We start from the raw sequence: 23723 nt of genomic DNA on the forward strand, positions 1-23723 counted from the left end.
GTTCAGCTTTGGAATCAGCTCCAGAATCTGATTCGGCTCCGGAATTAGTTCCAAAATTGCTTCCAGAATCGTGATCGGTTCCAGAATTGGAGTTGATTCTAGAATCGGAATCGGCTCCAGAATCGGATTCGGCTCTAGAAGCAGTTCCGCAATCGAATCCATAATCGGATTGGTTCCTAAATCGGGTCCGAAATGGGAATCAGCTCCGGATTTGGCTCCGGAATCATAATAGGTTCCGAAATCGAAATCTGCTCTGGAATCGGAATTGGCAACGAAATCAGAATCAGCTTGGAAATCGAAGTCGGTTTCGACATCTCCATAAGAAGAGACGTTTGGATCCAATGATGCTACGTATTGATAGCTGCAAAGAATATAATTGTAAATGATCCATTCTAATGGAGATTCCTGGACTGATTTCGCTACTGAAATTTCTTATTTCAATTCAAGAACTGATTCTCATTCCGGAGCTAATTCCAATTGTGGAGTCAATTCTGATTCTGTTACCGCAACAAATTGCGATTCTCAGGTCGATTCCGAATCCGAAGCTGATTCTGATTCCGGAACCTATTCCGATTCCAAACCGATTCCGATTTCGGATTCAACTCCGGAATTGGCTCCGGAGTCAATTCCGAAATCGGCCCAGGAATTGGTTCTAGAAACAGAATCGGTTAGGTCCGATTCCGAGCTCCCATCACTACCACACCCCCCCCCCCCACGCTTTCTTTCGGTAAAAGCTTACTGGGAAGCCTTTCGCTGCCATCTTGCCAGTCTAAATGCAAAGCGATGAGAGTCGTTCATTTTAGGAATAAATGTTGTTGCGTTGCCTCAAAAGCTCTTTAAACTTGGTATCTAATTATAGTCGTATTGACCCCGTTTTTAAACTTTCTTTACTGCTGCGATCGATGGGTCGAGCTGAAGTTGTGTAATTGTTGTAGTGGGAAGAATCCAAAAATTAACTCCCTCCAATGGGGTTGGGGAGCCCTCGTCGTTGTACAAATCAAACTGGCAGAACTTCTTGCACATTTTCCTCGACATCTCTTCCCCCCCAAAAGGCTGTGGGCGTGGGAGGGGGAGGGGACCACCATCCTGCTCGCCATTATTTTAAACAATTTATTACCAAATTTCAAATTTGGTGCTTCGTTTGGTAGGTTTTGTCGCAATCATCTATCTTCCGGCGCGTTCCACGTTCGCCAATAAAACTGTCCATTTTATTAGCCCCCCTCCCGTCCCATCGGTGGAAAGGGGAAACGAACGCTTCGCTCGAACGTAGACTGCAGAGCACGGTGTTGTACACGAGATAGCGCGTTTCAACAGCTAAAACAATAAACAATCAGTTAGTAGTGGACAGACGATTAAAGCTACTTTCTCGATATATCTCTATCACCCACGACGATCGGTTCTTCGGAGTTCTTTTTGCAATAGCATACGTGAGAGTTTTATTTAAGCAAAAAAAAACCACTATCTCCAAAATCCAAAGGCACTGATAGAGAAGAGTAGAACGAGCCTGTGTGTGTGTGTGTTGGCCCGCGTTGTTTTACCGTAATTTCACGCTTGTGCTGCACGCAACTACACAGCGACCGTCATCATCATCCCGTCGTCTCGTGCGTCTCCAACTTTGCGCTGTTTGTTTTGTTTTTGCCTTTATCTTACAATGATTGTCTTGTGTGTTCTGGCTGTCGTTTAAATATTACTATAAAATGCGTTCGTTTGTGCTCTCCTGTGGGGCGGGTGTGTGTGTGTACATCGTGCGTACACAAGACTTCTACTACGTTTTAGTGTATAAAATGGTTCTCTCGTTCAAAATACAGTTTTTCAGTAAAATATGATTATCAAAAATAGCTAGACCTTTTGCGCTGTTTTGTAAAATATGTGTGCCTACTAACACTATTCTCGAGATGAGGGGAGACAAGATGATGGCATCGTTCTGTGTATTAACCATATATATTATGTGTGTATGTTGTGTTTCATCTAATCTTCTCTACAACACTCTGTACGCTCGGTGTGTATATGGATATACGAGAGTTAATATCGTTGAATGTTAAAAAAAAATCAATGTTGTGCTTCTGTTCTACACGGTGCGTCCTCTCTCTCTCTCTCTATTTCTCTGAGAGTGCCTACTGGAATGATGAAAGCAGATTGCAGCGAACGGCACGATTGGGCCCTGGATCGTCCGTAATCAACTGCACGCATGTAACTTCGCTTGGATAGACTCGGATAGTCGATTGACTGGAATTGGAAGGATTGTTTGCTGCGCCCGGGGGGGTGCAGCAATATTTTACCGATTACATTTGTCACACGTTTGCCGAAAATTGTTACAATATTATACTATATACGCTAATCGAGTTTTGTTTTCCCCGTTTGTAGCACACTACTAAACGATTTTGGACGCACCGCACTAGTATGATATGAAAGGAAAGCGCTTTCATATCGTCAATCAATCCTTCGCTCGTTAAGAATAAGTGGAATAGCGTAGCGTGGTTTTCCAGAAAGAAGGGGAGAAAATTTTCAGCAGAAAGAAGGGGATTTGGCAGGAAAACACTTCCTGCCCTATTACATTCTATAATTTATACGTTTATCACAAGAAACTCTCTATTATCTCGCACTTCTTTTTCTCGCTCTCTTTCTCGTCACGCGTTCTTATCAATTTAGCTCCTCGAAATAGCTTCTCTCTCTGCCCTTCTCTGTCGCACAAAAACTATGATCATACCAAAGAACGTTCTTGGCTTGTTACTGGTACTCAGAACATAAAAATTTAGAATTCGATAGTGTAATAAATGCTGAATTTACGTTTTAGGATGTCTTTTTCTTTTGTTTCGTGGCAAGCACAACCATTTGGCAGTGCCTCTTTCTCCTATCAAATACTTCCGGCCAAAATCGGGCACACTTTGCTCGTATACGCGTGTAGCAGCAGTAGTAGTAGTGTAGTAGTAGTAGTAGTAGTACGCAGTGCATACAGCTCAACTCAAATACACGTGTACGACATATAAATAAAAGATCCACACTCAATGAATCAATCTCGCCAAACATCGATCGGTTGCGATCAATTCGAGTGTAGGATCGCGTTAAAAGTCACACTGTATTAAAAAAAAAAGAGAAAAACACACCATACAATTCCATGACGATGGATGCACGATTAAAAGAACACGCGTTTTCATTATCCTACACACGCACCTTACAATATTATTCAATGCATTTTAAAATGGCGTTTAACACTGTCACAAAGGGACGCATCGTGATCGTCACTGTTGCCGCCGTCGTCGAGTCGGCGGATTTAAACGGAAATTTTGACATCCTGCTTCCCTATGGCATCACGACATCGTAGGAGCAAACCAAAAATTATGCCGGCCAGATATGCACACAAATAGACACACCTACACATTGCTTGCTTGCTTCTACACTTGCTTTTGTGTAAAGCCGAGTACGTACCAAAATCGGAAATCGAAAATCGCATCAATACGATTTCACGCATGGTGCTAGAGATTGCGTTTGTCTTGTGTTTGTGTTTTGCGTGCTAAAACCTACCACTAACGTGTGTGTCTCTATGCGTATTGTGCCCCTATTGTATTGCCTCTTATTGTTTTGCTTTAAAAAAGAACTGCCGCTCTCTCTCTCTCTCTCTCGATTCGCTACCCTGTACTATTTATCATCATCGCGTTTTTACTTACACACTAAAAAGTAGACCTATCGGGAAAAGCCTAGAGCGTCAATCTAAATGTATGTATGCGGGGGGGTATTATGTGTGTTGTAAAATTGTAGTAAAAAATCTATCAAAAAAAGAATCATCGAAATCGAATTATGAAGATCGTTCATTAGGCAAACAGAAATTCTATCATCATCATCGTTACCAGCAGTCTATCTATATTGCGGTTTCTGTTTCTAGGAATGTGTTTCTTTTTTTTTCTTTTCTTTTCATACAGCGCACTGTAATCGTACTTGCGTAAAAAATGGCTTTTACCTTGGGCGAGTTATCTGTTCTCACATAATTGGCTGCGGCACTCACTTATTGTCTTCGAAGCTTCGGAACCTTTCGTTATCTTGACTTTGCGTGTCTGTTACTACTTTGCTTCTTTTTAGGATTCGAGTTTTTTAACGATTGTCTTCGGACGCTTCTCTCTATCTCTTCTACTGCCCTGGGCTCATGCTTCTTCTGGTGTAAATCTATGCAAAAATTATCATCATTCGCTTGTGTTCGTATGCAGGATTAACAGCCCTCCTCTACTTTGTCTATTTCAGCGGCACACTAAAACAAGACAAAACAGAAAACCGTTACTATATCCTTTCCGCAGGCAAACATCGCTTCTGGCATTCAAAGATGGATGATGAACATCGAACGATTCCGGTTCCATCGAGACGACAGTCAAGCCATTAATCCTGCGCTATCGGACGACGCTGAGTCTCTCGCTCTGGGTTGAAGTGCATTTCGGGAATAGGAAGCACCTGACTCTGTTTGTTGAGTTGCGATTGAGTGCGTTTCTGCGTCGGATAGATAATCTGCAAGATAGAGATAGAAGAAAAAACAGATATGTAAATGGCAAAGAATTTATCAAACGGCAACACACAACACACGATAAGATAACACATTTTTGCTGAATTTTTGCACTGTCTATGCGGAAGTTTTGTTTATGGTGGTAGTGCTTATCATTCCATCCATGGGACGATCGTCTTGCGGGGTGGATTGATATATATATATATATATACAAAAAAAATGCCACCCGTCTGCCAACATGACTCATGCCGTGCACCTTTTTAATTGAATAACTTCTTGGAACGTGCTGGCGCAAGTCAAACGCTTCACACGTTAGTCATGGAGGAGGAAACATGAGGCAGCAACGCCAACCGGAAAGTGCTGATGGTACAACAAAGTCCAGCGCAAACACTGCTGCGGGGGGCGGCTTGAGCGTTGTAGTTTCGCACGTAGAGCAATAAAACACTGCCACGGGAAGCATTATCACAAAGCGGGGAAGGTTACCACAAATCTGCTATAGCTATAGATATACAGATTAGATAACCTATGGGGGTTAGCGTTGCAACGCCGGCCCTGTCTGTCGCTGCTGTCACTGCTGTTCCGATCGGAACGATGACGACAACGTGATTAAATGTCTACGATCACTTCTTACCGCAACGGACGGACTGACTGATAAGGCGGTGGTGGATTGTGCGCGAGAGAAGAGTACGAAGAGCAATTCGATCCGATGCGCCTCTGCTAGCTAAGTCGAGTAGTCGAAGTAAGCAAAACTGCTGATTACAAAGTACGTGCCACTTTGCGCGTCTCGTGATACGGATCAAGCATGGTGGTGTTGGTGGTATGTTGGGTGGTACGGTACAAAAACATAAGCTGTGCAAATAAATAGAACGTTTATCAACAAACACGTGTCACTATTTCGTCGTTCACCGGTCGCAAGAAGTGGCAGTAGCACAGCCACCGCGCCACAGCTCAAACGACGATGGCACGATCGTGTCTCCTAGACGCGCTCGCCTGGTGGAATTCCTTTTATGATAACGAACCATTTATTTGCTCAATATTTACAAACCGTTTCTGCCGCACATGATAAACAAAGCGTCACGGCGGTGGTTCGGGCCATTTTTTTTTATCGACACCCCGTACCCCGTACCCCGTCGCACCCAAAACCCATTATCTTGCCCCCATCACGGCTCTGTATCACGGCTGATTGATGTGCTGTGACATCTGATACTTGCTAATGTTTATTTAAAAACCCCACTTCTCGAAGAAACAAACAAAGCATCACATGGAGAAGTGTTTATAGAGAGAGAGAGGAGAGGGAAATTAGAACAAAATAAAACAATACACGGTCACATTTCATAAGCAAGCATATGTTGGTGCAAGTAAAACAACCTTTTGCTTTTGTTGTTACCAGGGGGAAGAGTTGGGTGAGTTCCTCTCTCTCGTGTTTGCTGATGATAAAGAATTTTGCCCATTCTTCTTCTTCCCATCCATCTCGCAGATAGACCGAGGGCTTGACACCATCGTACATTTTTTTCTCTGTTTGACACTTGTGGCGCATTAATTGCGATCGCTCGTGATTACAGATTAACCGTTTGGGGGCAATAATGATGCTGCGACTGCCTGCTTGTGGCACGCGTTACTCTCTTCCCACAGCTGGCCGCCTAAGGCCAGTCCAAGGGTATTCCCTCCAGCAGGGGCCTCCTCACCACAGAGCCGTTGTGTTGATGTGGTTGATGGATTGGAAAAAAGTAAATAATTGATAACTTCCCATATGACCTCCCTTCGGTCCGGGACGGAACGCACCAACCAGCAGCACACGCGCGCGCGCAAACGTTGGCATGAGAGATGCGACAACGGTGGGCGCAAACGGTAAGGTCTGTAGGCGTCAATTAAGACACGCTGGTGTGCTGGTTTGCTGGCTGCTGGTACTACCGAGCGAGTTCCGACGGAATTGGGTGGCAGGCAGGCAGAGTTTTGTCCACGTCGTTATGCTGCTCTCAACTGGGTCACCAGCAAACGCACACAGAGACGCACGCCAGCACCACCCGATCAGTGTTTGTGTGTGTGTATTGGTGGAAGTTGTCCATATTCTCGAAACCGGGCACTCGAATGGGAACGATTCACACTCCATTCCCCTCTATCTTCGTTCCGCTCTCTCTCTCTTCCTCCTCACCATCATCATCCTTCGCTAAACGCAATCGAAGGTCTCTTTGTTTGCCCTTCGCCGTGCGGGAATGAGGAGAAATCTTTTAATCGTAACAAATCATACCCAAGCGGCTGCGCTGCGACACAAAATGTTTGTAAACGCCACGCGGCCCATGGTGGAAAAGTCACGCTATACTTCAGGAATTGCTGGAACGTGAAGGCAGAGAACGAGAACGAATCGAACGTGTTGCGCAACTCGCAGTTTGGCCGATTTGCAAACAGCAAACGGTTTCGTTAATTACGCTTGATAAATCGTCCGGCTTTTGTACGAGAACGAATGAAGATATATGTAGGTACGCGACCTGGGCATGTTAATTAAAATGACATCTCGCTGGACTCGCAGTTGGCTCCATTTAAAGGTGATCACGTGTACGGCATATTGCAGAGGTGATCACTTCAAGGAGTTTTATGTATTTATTTAAATAAATTCCACCATCCGCTCGCGTCCACTATAACAGCAAATCATGCAAAATAATGGCAAGCATCTTTGCACTCAAACCCAGCGCTTAAAGGTAGCTACAAACGAGCCATGGACACGGACCACTCTTTGCCCTTTATCCTCTCCCCCTGACAGTGAGCTATCACCGCTACCCACATAAAAGAGATCAAGGGGCTACCACCACTTTCTCTTGCACATATTTCATTATCTCTCAGTACGAAGAGGAGGAAGAAGAAGAAGACGAATGACACGACACAGTGTCATAAAAGCTTGCGACACATGACGCAAAAACACACACACACACACATACCGCGGCGATCGGCATATGCCATTTAAAAAACCAGTTTCAACCTAACCAACCATCGCTGGACCGCAAAATACAGCAAGGAAAAGGGAGACACGAAAAGTGCAACCAAAACCCCAAAAAAGGCCACAAAATTGACCATTCGCACATCGGATCGGAAGGAATTCTTCTCGCTGCAGCATCAAAACCAAAGATAGCGTACCAAAAAAAACAACTATACTCAAGAAAATGGCGATCGGCGATCGATCAAACGATCGTAAAACATGTTCATCGCGGCTACCACGGACGTGAGGACGCCGCAGCCTCCGCACTCTCCGCCCAATCTCTGTATGCTGCCCCAGCTCAGCCCAGCCCAACCCAACGGAGGCTTAAACGGCCAGTAGCGGAGGCAAATTTATCGACTCTCTGTCGCTCCCCAAAAGCGGTAAAATAATCGACCCCCAGGGTTACACACCAAGCTGGTGGAGGTGGAGAAGAAAAAAGCAGGTCGTCGTTGCAGTACGTGTGTATGCAGATGGAGACGCGAGTAGGGGGGGGGGGGTCGCTTTGGACCACAAGAATCAGGTTTAAACTGGTCTCCCAGCCTCCACTGGACAACTGGTTGTGAGACAGAGAGATAGAGCGATCTTGTAGCATCGACAGGGCTTCAGGAGCTTTATTCGCAAACCTCTCTTGATTGACCATATTTTTTATGCAACGGTATGCGTATGTGTCTGTGTACGTGAGAGACGTGCATGCATATACACTTACACATGATCTTGGGCAAAGGTACGGGCGAACGTTTCAACCGAGCGATCGTTTATTCAATTTGCCATCATGCATGCGATGCCGTGCCCTTCGGAATGGTCCCTACTTTTTTAAACGGCCAGCTTAGCAACCGAGTTATTTGCTTTCCATATTAGCAGACGGACAGACACAGCACACAGCCATAGCGAACCAGATGCGAATTGGACGTATTAATTATATGTATCGAACAACGGCAGCAGCAGATCGTAGCCGAACAACTTGAGCTACCCATCAAGTGACGAACCCAGCCACCCAGCTGTTATTGTTTAGAAGCCAATCTGGGGTGATTTATTTCGGAGATGAGAAACACAGGACAGGACAAAACACATGGTGGCAGCAGCAGTACGGTAGCGCATCGCCACAACAACGCCGCCGCCGCAGTAGCTTAGAGAAGAGCAAGTAATTGACTGGATCCGAATTTAAACCAATCCCAATTCTCTGCGTCTCGCTGCTGCTGCTGCTGCTGCTGCTGCTGCTGCTACTGCCGGCCACAACAAGCGACCTCAGCCCGGACGGGAGCTGTGAAACAGAGAGTGGATACATAAATTCCTCCCAACAAACTGGGCAGCGCAAACGGAGTGGAGACCTAACAAGCGAACGACGAAACCCACGACGACGACGACGACTACGACGACGACGACGATGACCGAAGGGTCAATTCAATGTTAACCCATCTTCTCCATCTACCCGTAAGGGGGGGGGATGGGACCCTCCATCCTACCCTATTATTTCATTCGATTGTTGCCGCTCAAACAGTGGTCTAGAACACCACCACACGGTCACACGGAGGGGGGGACATGGGGCAGAGAGGAAGCAGTCATTACGCGCGGTAAAACATAATAAGCCGCGACGGATTGGCACAATTGTGGACAGTTTAGAGCGAATGGCATCGACGTAACACACGCGGCCGCGTTTGCACGTGAGCCACGCGGCTCCGGCTCAAAATGAACGGGGGCTCAACATATAAGTGCACAGACATACAGAGAGAGAGAGAGAGAGAGAGAGAGAGAGAGAGAGAGAGAGAAAAACGGCCACACCATGGGAAGTCACATTCCAAACCGATGACTTTCAAACTTCATGCCCAACAACACCCGTACCATACACTTGACAGCGGCAGCCACGGACGACGACTGCTCCGTCAGTCGTCCCCCTTTCCCTTCTCACTCGCGCTTCAACAAAAATGCTCAAATGCTGGCCGTTCGAGGTAAGCCAATGCGGTTACTCTTGTCACGCCAGTCGGTACACACAGGTCGCGCCTGCAAGAGAAGCATAAAAGCGGTGCGCGATCGCGCGCGCACTCACACACACACACACACACTGAAGCGCGTGTTTTAAAAAGCATGATCGATATGCGCTGCACAAATCTCACCAAAAAGAAGCAGGGAACCAAGCAAGCAGCAAGAAAATCGGAACACCAAGAAGCAGTGGAGTAGAAGAGAAAGACAACGATGACGGGAACTGGAGTTTGAGTCAACAAACGCACCAACACCGGCGGCGGCGGCACGAACACGATCGCGCGGGGGTACGAAGCGAACAAAGAAGCAACTGCGTCTAAATAAAAGAAAACGCATAAACCCCCACCAACCCCGAAAAAGATTCCGGCCAGAGTTCTTTGCTCACCTCGCCAGTGGTAACGTACTCTTTCTCTTCGCCCCCTCCCTCCCCACACCTCATCCCGTCCCCGAAAAAACAACATACACATCATGTATCGATCGCTGTGTGATGCACACACACACACACACCTCGCACCGTCCAAGATCCATGGGAACGAGCTGAGGTGGTTTTTCTTTTTTTTTTTTTGTTATTGGTCGGTTCTCTCCACTCTTGCTTTTCTCTTCCCGGACTCGGGACCCGGTGCGGACGCGTTCGCGGCGATCGACAAGCCAGCGCCGATCGTTCGTGGCTCTTTTGTGATCCAGTTGCAGTGGCGGTCGTCTTCCTCTCTCTCTCTCTCTCTCTCTCTCTGTCCATACAGGTTCGCACCTTCCCAAACCCTTTCCCTGTTCCACCCCCCCCCCCCCTCCGCATAAAAGCAACACACAACCCCGTGGAGTGTGCGCACGAGAAGGAAGGAAAAACGAACATAACAAGCTTGTGTATGGGCAATAATATGCCCCAGCCGTGAAGCGCACCAAACCAACGGCCACACTGCCCTCTGCTGCTGCTGCTGTTGCTGCCGGGCCCGGGGCCTATGCTCTCGGGAACGGGACGGGAAATGACGGCAACAGCGCATGCAAGATGAGCGCGCGTTCGTTGCGTCGTGAGCAGCGGCGGCGGTGGCGCAGACAGCCAGGCAGGGCATGAAGATCGTTTCGCTCTCCGAAAGGCTTTGGGCTGGTGGCTTTGGGGGGGGTCGCTCAGCAGGCACAAAAAAAGCAGGCTGCCCCAGCGACATGAAATGCATCTTAACATCGGTCGTCGTCGTCGTCGTGGTCGTGGTTGTCGTTGTTGTCTCAGAAACAGGTTAAGGAGATGCGGCAAAACGGCGACAAACTCTGTCACTGTCTTTCGCTGTGGCAAGCGCAGCAGAGCGGTGTGTGTCCTCTTTTTTGCCCGTTCCCTTATCTTATCCCTTTTATTCGCTTCAAGTGATCGATTATCCACGTCCAGCGCTTCTTTCGCTATAGGGGTGTCTTCTCCAAATAGGTGCAAGGGATGCCATTATGCTTGCACTTCTCGGTCGATTGATTTGCTTTGCTCTGTCCTATCCCCTCTTCTGTCGATATCTTATCGTTCCGTTGAAGGATTACCTTCGATGCGATCGAGGCCCACTTGTACACGGCGATTAGACGATTTATTGCTGACAATTATCTACCTCCCACAGCAGCAATCACCGCTTCGAGACGGTACCAAATGTCACGAGAAAGAATGTCGCCTCCGCTTCTTCTTGGCCAAATGAACACCAACAAAAAATGTGGACACGTTTGTATGATTCATTTCGTGCTTAAATTCCCCACGCCAAACATAATGAATCATGAATTCGGGACCTCACCATCGTCGTCGTCGTCATCGCCGTGCTGCTTATGCATATTCAAAAACAAAACCGACTATCGAGCGGCGATCATCGTGCCGCGATGATCAACCGCGATCGAACGGACGGTGGCAGCAGTGTGGGCCGGGGGGAAATGCGTTCAAAATTCGGCCCACCACTTCACCACCTGGGTCACGTCCGTGCCACCACGGAACACCGACCTGAGTTCGACGGATAGTGGGTGAAAAAGGAAATGCCAATAATTTAACCTCTCCATATCGTTTGCCGCACGGTGGGAAGCGCTTTCGGGAACTCGAAGTGCGCTTTCGCTTGCAGATATATACATAGGTATAAACGGTGCGGTTGCTTCACCCAGAACCATTTCCTGCATCTTGCCTTCCCGGCAAACAGCATCAGCAACAGCCTCAGATCAGAAGAGGCTTCAAAAAGGGGATGTGAGTGTGTGTGTGTGTGTGTTGTGTTAGTGGCTTTTGGTTCTTACCTGAATTCTGAGCTCTATCCTGGCACTGGCGGTAGCGTCGGGCAGCGGGGTCGAAGAGATCGAGAAAGACGATGGAACGGACCAAACGGCAGAAGATGTAGCGTGCGTGAGGTTCTTGTACGTGGTTCTTCCTTTCTGCTTCTTCTCACGCTCTTCTCCGTCTCCGTCTTTCCGCTCCGTTGTGCTGGTGTTGAGGGATGCGGCGGTGTGTTCGTTGCCGAGACGTCCGTTGCTGGTTGCACGAAGGAACCTGGGCGCGCGCGGGGGTGAATATCTTCGACACATCTTTTCATCCTCGCGAAATTGTACCCAGAGAGTGTGGTGCCTTCTTGTTGAGACTCTTGCGTTGTTGTTGTTGTTGTTGTTGTTGTTGTTGTTGCTGTTGCTGTTGGTGGTGGTGCTTGATGATGTTCTCGGTTACCTTCCCGGATGGGGCTAGTATGACGATGATGCAGATATACGCTGCAGAGCAGGCTTAAGTTCAATGATTCATTCGGCATTTTTTCGCTCCTCTCCTTTCTTCTACCTCACAAACCGTGGGTCGTTGCCGTGGTGGGGAGAGGCGCTAGCACGTGCAGCGTGGTGGTGGTGGAGAGGGAAAAGGGAAAAGGAAGTTTTAGCAAGGGGAGGAAAGGAAGCTTTGAATCTCTACCCAAAAGAAGCCTGGTTTTTTTTGCGTGGATGATTCACGATCATCCAGTACCGGAGGCTTCTTCCGGAAGGTTTCGTCCGCCTGCGCTTAGACAATCTCCTTGCCCTCCACCTTTTGGGCGAGATCGCAGATAATCTCCTTGTAGATCAGCGGATCAATGTTCTTGCCGAGCTGGTACAGAATGAACCAATCGCCCATCTGGCACCGGGAAGCGATCAGCTCCACCTCGTCGTGCGCCGACAGCCGGGAGCGGGCGCGCAGCATCAGCAGCCGCAGTCTCGGCAGCATAATCACCGCAAAGCGGTACATCAGCGAGATGCCAGTCAGGATGGTGAGCAGGATGAACCAGAACCACAGGAACACGTAGATCTTCTCGTTCACGATGTTGAGCGGCAGCACGCACAGACCGTCGAACTTCTGCACACTGCCGGACGGACCGTACTTGTGGAAGGTACACTTGGTCACCTTGGGGAAGACGCGCGCCATCGGGTCGCCGCGCTCTTCCGGCTCCATCTCGGTGAAGCGCACCACATCGCTACCGTACGTGGAGAACTCGCCGTCGAGGAAAAAGTCCATAAAGTAGATCTGGCCGAGCACGTTGACAAAGTTCAGCACCTCGCAGAAGAAGAACCGCATCGCGTAAAAGTTGTGCCCCTTGATGTTGTCCGCGAAGTAGTCGACCAGGATCTTCTTGCGCTCCTTCGCCTCCTCGTTCATGATCGGCATGTTGAGGTCGAGCACCAGCATCTTGATGCGGCCGCCCTCCCACGTCTTCCACAGGTAGCGGGGCACGTAGAACAGCATCGCCTGGAAGAACAGCACAAAGCAGACCCACTGGTAGTACTTGTGGTACTTCACCTCGTCGTGCCCGTCGACGTGGCTGGCCACACCCGGCTGCACGATGTCCTTCCCGGCGATGCCCGTCAGGCGGTTCGGGATGGTGAACGTCGAGTAGATCCAGCAGTACGTGTCCATCACGTTCAGCGGGATCTCGTCCACGATGCAGTCGATCGGATCGCCGATGTACTGCCGCGAGGTGACCAGCAGCGAGAACGCGATCAGTATGATCACGGTCGCTTTGTAGTGCAGCCGGAAGATGTTGTTGTCGATGCACACCTGGTCTAGCTTCAGCAGACCCTTCACGGATCCGAACACATCAAACATGGTGCTGTTCTTTTACACACGCGTTTAGTTTACAAAATGTGAATCAAATCCGAAACACCACACAGCACCCCAGCCAGCCACACTTTCTCGTCCGCAATCAGCAAATACGCGAAATCAGCGTAAACGACGACGACAACGACGCGACGCTTACGCTTTGCAAACACCACGCAGCACACACACAGACACACGCACACACAGAGACACAGCGACGCGCACGCTGGTGGAAAGTTCTTTGCGCTGGGCAAACGAAGGGAATGGAATGGGGGTACGCTTTACGGCGAAGGTACGCTACCCTCTAACACACAATAGATCACAGCGTGCCCCTCGTGACACGCATCAAACAGCTATTTCCGCACACATACACACACACATACACTCTCTCTTTCTCGTCCGTCGTTTGGTGCCGACGCTGAGCACTGTAAATAATCGCAGAGAAAAAAGAAAGAAAGAAACCAAAATCAACACACAAAGATGATGAAATAAATAACGCGTTGTTGCCAATGGTGACGACGACGACGCGTTAGACGGCTGATGGTGGTAGGTAGCAAGGCAACGAACTCTCTACGCCACTTTGCACTGTTACCACCGAACGAGGCAAATATCTTCGTTCCGCTACCTTCGAAGCACAAAAAGTGCTAAAACAAGCGAAAACGCAGAGTTCTTCACTGCAACAGTGTCCCCGTTTCTGTGAGGAGCACGCACAGCGACGCCTCTTACCTTCTCCGATGTCGTATAAAAAATGTCGTTAAGAATTCTCCAGCTGTCACTCCAGACCTGCTCTCGGGGCCCGTTGAACAAGGCGAGGGTTTTTGACGTTCGAATATCGCTTCTTCTCGCTCCTTTTCTCTACCCGTCCTTTGTGAGCCCCCATTCCTGGCTTCATCTGTTCAAACAACTAGTGGTGGGAGCTCGGAATCGGTCTTACTCGATTCCGATTCTATGTTCGGAATCAATTCCGGAGCCGATTCCGATTATCGAAACGATTCCGATTCCGGATTCGATTGCGGAGTTGACGAAATCAGTCCGGGAATCTCCATGAGAATGAATCTTTTACAAGCAAATTTTGATTTTTTGCGATTATCAATACAGTCATTATCCGATATACGCTATCGCACGTGACCGAGCGCAATAGCGTATCTCGAGTTTTCGCGTATAGCGGATTCCTATGGAAAAATAGTTTACACTACCGGTTCAAGAGTTGAAATATAGCGTCACAGAGTTTTGCATTGAAGTTTTTTTGTTATAAAACAGGTATCTTTTGCACAAATTTAATGCAAAATGCATTAAGAACACTACGGAAATTCAAAAAGAGCATAAAATATTTCAAATAATTAAAATATTTGCAAAAAACAAATAGAGCTGTCAAATTTAGAGGAATCGCGTACTGCGAATTCGCGTATATCGAGTATCGCGTACTGCGGATAATTGCTGTACTTAGCATTCTTAATATTGGGTCCAAACGCCTGTTATGGCGATGCCAAAACTGACTCCGTTTGGAAGCCAATTCTATTTTTGGAGAAAATTCCGATTCGAGAGCCGATTTCAATTCCGGATTAGATTCTGGAATCAATTCTGGAGCCGATTCCGGAACCAATTCCGGAGTCGATTCCGATTCACTCATTTCACGTATCAAGCTCGCCAGGCTCCGGTGGATTGGCCATGTTGTACGTATGGAAACGAACGACGCAGTCCGTAAAGTCTTTTTAGGCCGTTCACAAGGACAGAAGAGGCGTGCTAGACCCAAACTGAGGTGGCAAGATGGCGTGGAGGCGTCCGCCATCAAGGCCGGGATAACGGATTGGCAGACCAAGGCGCGACCCAAGTGCCACAAATCCACTAAACGACCACTAAACGGCTTCTAAACGACTCAAGTTCTCTACCTAAACGGAATATAGAAAGACTTCGTTTAGCAGACGGCAAACGACTCATGCATTCTAAAAATAGCGAAAAAAACTGGTAGCGCTCTCTGTTGGTGGGATACCCCAACCAGTTGAGCTTCATCGCTTGGAGGAGAGCTTTCTCATTTCCTCTGTACTGTTGTATGGTTTCGCATTGAAGTTATGCATCGCTAGAACTAGAACGGCGATACAATTGCTTAAATACTAAACTCCAATGGAAACCACCAGCATTGAAACAAGTGAGATTTGAGTAATGGTCGTTGGTGTTGATACCCACGTATCTGACCACACGACCATTCATATAGATTTTTGCTCGGAAAGTTAGAAGGCTATATAGGTCATGATAAGATGAAACTTGCCGAAACACATTGCAAGAAAAGGATAGCAATATAATAATCAGTTTTAATACGCCATCTATTGATCAAACCAATGAAGCTGTGGAGCTTTCATTTTTTTCTATGGATATTCAATTTTCCAGTCGTTTAAGCTTAATCTGTGGCGCTTGGGGAGACCGTGAGCGGTTTCGGACACTCCTGAGGCAGGCCAAGACCGCAAAGCGTTTGTAGCGCCGGATAAGTAAGTAAGTAAAATAAACAATAAAAACGTCTCGGAAAATGGTGTCGCCACCGGGCGTGGATATCGTGGCAGTGAAGTCCGGAACCTAATAACGTATTGGAATATCACATATTACTTTCACACAGGGAGGGAGTATAATGATCATGCATGAAACATGTTCCATTTATTTACTTATTTGAGATCCACCTACACCAACGCTTCGTAACGATCAATTGGCGAATGGCCTCGTCAGAACTGGCACAAAATAATTACATTCATTAAAGCATTGTTAAAATACCGGCTTTCCGGCAGAACCGGCAAATTTCATTTCATTAAAAAGTCACCGATCAGCTGACGAAAGTTACCGTGGGGTTAACGAGGGGGGTGAAGGAGGCGGATGTTTTTGGCCACCAACACACGCACACCAGGTAAGCTTTTGCCGTCGCAAAACCGTCACAAGTATTTAAAAAAGATGTCGCCGGCGTTCAAAATTCGCAACGATTTGGAGGCGTTGGCGACGGTCATGAAACGTCAAACGCCATGCCATGCGAACTGTCAAAAAGGGATGCGCTACTGTCAGATGGCTTCAAGTGGCAGTGCGTCAGGCGGCGATGAATTGCCCTATCTGCCCGAATGGCACATTTTGCCTTTGAATCGTCACTGTGGGATGACAACAAAAAAACTTCCTCCGGTCAACAGAAATCAGAATTTACGGAATTTGCAACGTTAAGAACACGATTTACCGCAGCAATCATGGACGTTAGCCAGCTGGAACATTTGATGCGTAATTTAGCGATTAAGGAGACGCGCACCAACAGCCTGGATCTGCTGGAAAGCAAGCTATCCGATGTAAATCAGGACATCTACGAGACAATGCTCTGCTCGGAGAGCCTCTTCAAGTTCCTGGCCGAGGCAGATGCGTAAGTTTGATCACCGTGATATAATTCCACAAAGAATAACACATTCTTTTCCTACCTCGGCAGTGACCAGCACACAACAGCATCCCGTATCATCTACGACAAAGCGCTAGAGTTCTTCCCCAACGGGTCGGCCTCGGTCATCGATCGGTTTTTTGAGCGCTGCCTGACCCATCCAAAGAACTCGGTGAAGCAGTTTGGGTTGCGCGGTGCGGCCGCCATGGTTTACCATTCGGCCACCATCACACCGAACACGGTGGAGCTCATCATTCAACACTGTCTCCCGATGAAGGAGGTGTACGTGGACACGCTACTGAACGTGCTGGTGAAATGCTTGCCACCGATCTTCACGGAACCAACCGTGCAGAACAAGCTGGTGTCGGTGTTGCAGTTCGACGAAACGGTACGATGCCGCGTGTACGAGGTCGTGTGCACAGTGCTTGAGCAGCATCCGGCTTACATGCAGATCGCCAGCCCGGTCCTCGAGAGTGCACTGGCCGATCTGGACAAGGATGACGTGCTGCTGCAGTCGAGCGTGCTGCAGATTCTGACGCAGCTGCTGACCACCAAGGAAGGGTTCGACTACATCGAGGGGATCGATCTGTTCCGGAAGGTGTACGTGAACTTCGTTTCGGTTAAGGTCACCCCGTTCGTGCGCTTCGTGCTGCCAAATGCGCTCAAGTTTTACGCCAGTGCGGCACTCATCCAGCCGTCACTGTTTCTGCAGCGCCACCCGGCCACGGTGGACTTTATTTTCGATCAAATCACGCCGGAAGATCCAATGCTGATGGCAATCGCGTACGACTGTTTGGGTAGGTTACGCTGGCCTGCTGCGATGCTTTTTGCAACATGTGTAACATTTCCGCTTCGTTTCCAGGCATGGTTGGCTCTACAAACGAGGGGAAAATATTCCTCAGCGATAATCAGAAGCTAAAGATGGAGCAGTTCTTGAAAGAGTTCCCGGGCATACTGCACTCAACGACCGACGTGTACAAGGTTCGCTTCATCGAGTGCATCACGTGTCTAATGTCGGGTGGTGGAAGCGAATCGATCGACAATCGTGTCACGTAAGTAGTCACCCTGACTGCTAAGTGTTTCCGCTCATGAATTTGACCTCCAATTTCCAATCCATTTGCAGTTGCATTACCCAGGAGTGGTACGAATCCATGACGGAGAGCAAAGATCTGGAAATGGTGCAGACGCTGTTCAAGAATCCCTTCCCGGACATAAAGATGGCTTCGCTGAAGCTACTGTCCGCCATAGTCGATCATCGTTGGGGTCAGCAGTTTTTCCAGAACACCGCTTGCTTCACGGAACAGCTGCTTAGCCGCCGGCTTGACACGCTGAACGTGAACGTGGCCCAGTTTAAGTATGATGTGATAAAGAAGCTCTCCCTCTGCCCGACCCTGGAGCCCTTCGTGACCGATGCGCTGAAGCAGTACGTAACGGCGGGCGCCTTCCACCGTGAAGCGCACGTGGAGGTCGTCATCGAAGGCGGTCAGTGATGGGGTGACTACTTCTTCTATATTTACATGTCTCATTAATTTTTGTTCTGCATTTTACACTTTTCCTATCGTTTCCTGCTGAAGAATATACGTATGAATTACATGGACTGGAATTGCCAGGGTTTGGGTAGTGTTTTCCTTCCCGAAAGCAGCACGTACACGATCTGTCGATGCTTTAAAACGTACAATTTATTTCAAAATATGCAAACGATAACAAAATATTGGTTTTAGTTCCGGCTATCCGCACAGCACGCCAACCATGTCTTAGCGACTAAATAGATCTATCAACACAAGCGATGTGGTTGTACACGTACACTGCATTGTCGTTGCCTGCCTTTCGATAAAAAGATGCGTGATAGATGGGTGATAGGGGGTTTTCGAATAAAGTTACATCCAAACACGTGTGCCACAGGGCCTGTAAACTGCCTCGCCAAATTGGGATTGAGTCTCCGGTGGGAGCGAAGGAATCGTCTAGGAAATCTTTTTCCTCACCGCCGTGTACCGTTCCATGTACGCGTCGTATCCCTGCACCTCGGTGAACTGTTTCGAGTTGAACAGATTCCCATCCACGCACAGATTGCACACCTTCGACTCGATCAAAATTCTCGGATGTATGGCCGCTATCTGGAGACAGTTCTCCTCCAGCCGGAGCGTCTTTAGCTTCCCACAGTCGGCAATCTCTTCCGCGACGATGGTGATTTGGTTTTGGTTCAAGTTTAGCTCGGTAACCTGCAACGATTTCACCTCCGGCGGAACCTCCGTGATTTTGTTCCGCGATAGGTCCAGCAGGTCCAGCTGCTTCAGCTCACAGAACACTACCGGGAACGCGGTGATCTGGTTGTTGCTAAGTATCACCTGCTTCAGATGGGTGCAGCTGGCCAAACTGCGCGGCACGGACGTGAGCAGATTGTTCATCATGTTGAGCGTTTCCAGCTTGACCAGCACGCCGATACACTCGGGTACGGTGGCGATTTTGTTTCCACTCGCGTTCAGATGCTTGAGGAGCGTAAATTTGGCTATGTCTTCGGGCAGCACCGTGAATCGATTTTCCGATATGTCCAGCGTTTTCAGCACGTTGGGGAATGTTTTCAGCGCGGAGGGAAATTCGTCCAGCCGGAGGAGGGAGATCTTCAGCACGCCCGTTTTCTTCGCAGTCTCAAAGTGTTGCTTCACCTGTTTGTTCCCCATTTTGTGGCGTGCCGTGTGGCGTACGCGGGTTGTAAAGTGGAAATCTTCTACGATTTTCCTACGACGTTCAGGATAAAAAAAAATTTGTATGGAAAATGATTTGTTGTTATTTTCGTCGAACGTTTTCTGATTGTCACTTTGACAGCTAGTGCAATTAGTGGTGGGAGCTCGGAATCGGAACTACCTGATTCCAATTCCGTGTTCGGAATCAATTCCAGAGCCGATTCCGTTGCTGGAATCGATTCCAATTCCGGAGCCGATTCCGAAGTTGATTCCGGAGCCGATTCCGGAGCCAATTTCGGAATCGATTCCGGAAACTGATTCCGGACCCACTATCCGGAATCAATTCCAGAAAACTGGGGAGCTAACCGGAATCGATTCCGACAAAAACTTCATTTTTCCCATCACTAGTTACAATACTCCGACAGCTCGTGGCCAAACATTTTTCATGAAAATGAATCATTTTTTGAGCTATTTTTCTAAAATTACAATTTTAATAAAATAAACTGATCATCATCCACATTTATCCCAATACAGAGCAACACTTTCGTTCGTTGTTGTAAATTCAGCAGAAAATCATGAGCACACACGCCACGCCCATAGTGATCGGAACGTAAACAAAGTCCGAGATTTGTTGTCAAAATCATACCGGGAGAGGCCAACGCACACATAAAAGAGGCTTCATCCCAAGTTAATTACATTCCTTCTAATCGAAAATGTGTTGTGATAAGATGTAATTTGTTCGTTTACCACTCCAGAGCATCGAGAAGATTTGTGTATCCAACTGTAGCGCCGCCTCCCTTGATAAAGAAAAGACGATACACGATGAAGCTAATGTCCATATCGTCCGTGTGCGGCATCATTTTCCTGTGCTACATTCTACATTCCACGTACACACTTTACATGCTGTTCCGGGCACCGGAATGTACCGATACGCCCTGCTACCGGTCCCAGCTGACGAAAGGCAAGTTCCTGCAGCTTTCGTTGTACACCTCCCCGTTGGCCAACCCACCGAATGCGGCCAAGGTGGCAAAGCTCGGTACCATCAATCCGTTCGATCCGTTTATCGAGCTTGACCGGTAAGCAGCAGGGAACTTTAATGAATGTAAATACCATCTCTCAAAACGAATTGATTTTAGAACCTTCACCATCACTTTGCCGAAGGAGACACGTTCCAATGGTACGCTCTATCTGTTTGCCGTGCTGACGAAGGGTGCCAAATCGCTCGACTGGGACTCGGTCCGCAGCCAGAGCACTTCGGTGATCAAAAAGTTTGGCTTGACGCACTATATGGTACCCAGGACGGCCACGATCAATCTGCTCAACGATAAGGTAGGGGAGATAGAGCGGGATGAAAGTGCTCACAGAATCCTATGCCTCTTGACCTACAGGTCAATTAGATTCTATTTAGTAGAGAGAGAGATAAATAAGAGACCATCCCCATTTCCACAGGGCACAGCAAAAAAGCCGGCCAGATCCGTGAACCAAAAGCGCGTCGCACACATACGCCAAAACGTGTTCATACACATCATCACCGAACAGTTTTCCGTCTCGCCAAGGGATGTACCAGCCGAGCTGGCCCGGGATATTCGCATCACACCCGACAAGCTGGTGATGCCCATCATACGGAATGATTTTTCAAAGGAAAAGCTGTCGGATCTGGTGGAAATCGAGCCGAAGGCAACGGAAGCAACCGTCACGATCCACTACGCGCCCAGCTCGGTCGGCAAGATCAAGATGTTGGCCCAGATCGAACGGGCCATGTCGGATCTAACGAAGCTAGGGTTCAGCGAGAAGGATATCGATGAGGTAGGGCAGTTGCATTTTACATGAAGAATTGCCTCAATAGATAACGCTCTCTTGTGCTTTACAGGTGAAATCGATCTTCTCCGATACGAATGTGTATCTGCTGTGTGGAACAATCATCATTAGCAGCGTTCATGTAAGCATATTTACTGGGTAAATGCATAAATTATATTGTTCATAATAAAAACACACCATTCTTGTAGCTCCTGATCGACTTCCTTTCGTTCAAAAACGATATCATGTTCTGGAAGCGCAAACGGCACTACGCTGGCCTGTCGCTGCGAAGCACCCTGTGGCGCACGTTCAGCCACATTATAATATTCTTCTACCTGATGGACGAAGAAACGTCCCTGCTGATCCTGATACCGACCGGCATTGGCACGCTGATTGAGATGTGGAAGGCGAAGAAAATCCTCAAGCTCGACATTAGCCTGCGTCACGGTGTACGGTTCCGTGCGAACGATGCCGCCGGTATCGCGGATGCTTCCATTCAAACGCAGGAAAACAATACACTCGAGCTGGACAAGGAGGCGATGCAGTATCTAAGCTACGTGCTGTACCCACTGTGCGTTGGTGGAGCCATTTATTCACTGCTCTATCTTCCCCACAAAAGGTAGGACATAGAGGGAGGATGTTGGCGTGGAAGAACAGACATGCATTAATACTTCTTTTTATCTATTTTCACCCCACAGCTGGTACTCGTGGACAATCAGCTCACTGGCAAACGGGGTGTATGCGTTCGGGTTTCTGTTTATGCTGCCGCAGCTGTTTATCAACTACAAGCTGAAATCGGTCGCCGCCCTACCGTGGCGTGTGTTCATGTACAAAGCGTTCAATACGTTCATCGACGATGTGTTTGCCTTCATCATTACGATGCCCACTGCCCACCGGTTCGCTTGCTTCCGGGACGATATCGTGTTTCTCGTGTACTTGTACCAACGCTGGTAAGTGTAAACGGGGAAATTGTTCCCATTTTTGTGAGTGGCTTACGAACCTTCAATTTACGTCCTCTCTCTCACTCTCTTTAGGTTGTATCCGGTCGACAAATCGCGCATTGACGAGGACGAGCGTGCACTGATGGGAAAAGATCAAACCGATACGACCGATACGACCAGCGACACTGAGCAGAAGTCAAAGAAGCTCGATGGGAAGGAAAATAAGAAAGACAATTAAAACGTGCTAATACAGTTAACAGGCAGCACAACTAAACTGTAAGAAGACCTTTTCCAATTGCAAAATGCAATATGAGGCAAGCATGCGCTAACGCACACCCACAAAAAAAGAACGTTTTATTGCATTTAAGATTCGAAAAGCATTATTGAAAAAGTTAAACAAATTATAGTAGTACAACCTGTTAGAAGTACATCGTTGCGAGTCATTCAGTTCCATCCATTTTTATTTTTTTAGAATTAGTAAATGAAATACCGTACTTTATACTTATTTTTTCACAACATATAACGAAATGCTTTGGCGGAACCGTTTGTAGTGAATTGTATCGTACTGCTCTTTGAATACAGAATGAAAATAAAAGCATACAAAGTCGAATCAATCTTACACAGCACTGTTGTAGCACAAGAAACGCTTTGATTGACGCGAAATAGGAATAGGAATGGTGAATTGTGAGCGAATTTCTGCGCTGAATTTGATATTTCAAACAACACGCTTCGGATTGGCAACCAAACAGCACGTACGACGGCAGGAAACAAATATTCCAATCATTTCGGGCTGTGAAGATGAATGAAAGAAATGGAAACGGGCGCTTACAAATGACCACATGAATTGCAGTGAAGGCAAGATCAGTATTCGTCAAAATAGTAGCTAACAAATTAAGCTGCCATATGCCGAATGATTGTTTTACATCTCCGTACGAGCAGCCAACTCATTCATGGTCGGAAACAATCTCATCTTCATCTCATTCCAAAGAGAAGCGTCGAAAAAAAGCTACAGAATCTATTATAAGACGGACACCAAGGGACAAAAATAGCGAAGAAAAAGGCTTTCCCGATATGTGTTTGCCCAATTTGAGGCTCGATCGTTGGACGTTTCCTTAGCCTAGCTTCCTTCTTATCTTACATCGAAAGGATGGGCTGCTGTGGCGTCCAAATTGGCCGGGCATTAATGGAATGAAAAGAGCGCATCGACCGAAAAGGGAGAGACCGCAGTAGAGCGACCATTTCAATTTGATTAAGACAATCTCCTCCCCGAAAAAGCAAAAGCTCCCAATAAAACTATTTTTCCTTTAGCGAATCAATTTCAGCTCCAACCATGCGCTCCAACTGATTGTCTATGAATGGAAGGAAAAATTGGAAGCAAATCCCAGCTAACCCAAAAACCAAAACCACAAACGATGGAGATAGCACATGGTG

At 47.7% G+C, this 23723-nt stretch overlaps 4 protein-coding genes across 5 annotated transcripts; 2 read left to right on the plus strand and 2 right to left on the minus strand.

Moving 5' to 3' along the window:
* Positions 1 to 1407: 1407 nt before the first annotated feature.
* On the minus strand, positions 1408 to 14293 carry LOC120961688 (innexin inx2). Of its 2 annotated transcripts, none has more exons than XM_040385634.2 (3): positions 14206 to 14293; positions 11673 to 13904; positions 1408 to 4491 (listed from the first exon to the last, which is right to left on the minus strand). In XM_040385634.2, the coding sequence occupies exon 2, from the start codon at positions 13486 to 13488 to the stop codon at positions 12412 to 12414; it is 1077 nt and encodes a 358-aa protein (XP_040241568.2). In that variant the 5' UTR covers positions 13489 to 13904; positions 14206 to 14293; the 3' UTR covers positions 1408 to 4491; positions 11673 to 12411. The 2 variants fall into 2 exon arrangements, with proteins under 2 accessions (XP_040241568.2, XP_049463922.1); XM_049607965.1 differs by lacking the exon at positions 14206 to 14293 and adding an exon at positions 14105 to 14205.
* A 2282-nt stretch (positions 14294 to 16575) lies between these two features.
* Positions 16576 to 18476, plus strand: LOC120950191 (26S proteasome non-ATPase regulatory subunit 5). Its single transcript, XM_040368013.2, has 4 exons — positions 16576 to 16861; positions 16925 to 17670; positions 17736 to 17925; positions 17997 to 18476. The coding sequence occupies exons 1-4, from the start codon at positions 16695 to 16697 to the stop codon at positions 18361 to 18363; spliced, it is 1470 nt and encodes a 489-aa protein (XP_040223947.2). The 5' UTR covers positions 16576 to 16694; the 3' UTR covers positions 18364 to 18476.
* Positions 18477 to 18530: 54 nt separating this feature from the next.
* Positions 18531 to 19677, minus strand: LOC120950192 (leucine-rich repeat-containing protein 57). The gene has a single exon (XM_040368014.2). It carries the CDS (start codon positions 19549 to 19551, stop codon positions 18835 to 18837), a length of 717 nt encoding a protein of 238 aa, XP_040223948.2. The 5' UTR covers positions 19552 to 19677; the 3' UTR covers positions 18531 to 18834.
* Positions 19678 to 20157: 480 nt separating this feature from the next.
* On the plus strand, positions 20158 to 22911 carry LOC120951174 (cleft lip and palate transmembrane protein 1-like protein). Its single transcript, XM_040369725.2, has 7 exons — positions 20158 to 20630; positions 20691 to 20883; positions 21004 to 21360; positions 21425 to 21493; positions 21561 to 21970; positions 22050 to 22301; positions 22386 to 22911. The coding sequence occupies exons 1-7, from the start codon at positions 20377 to 20379 to the stop codon at positions 22528 to 22530; spliced, it is 1680 nt and encodes a 559-aa protein (XP_040225659.2). The 5' UTR covers positions 20158 to 20376; the 3' UTR covers positions 22531 to 22911.
* Positions 22912 to 23723: the final 812 nt, after the last annotated feature.

This window comes from Anopheles coluzzii, chromosome 2 (assembly GCF_943734685.1).
Source record: "Anopheles coluzzii chromosome 2, AcolN3, whole genome shotgun sequence".
Taxonomy (NCBI): Eukaryota; Metazoa; Arthropoda; class Insecta; order Diptera; family Culicidae; genus Anopheles; species Anopheles coluzzii.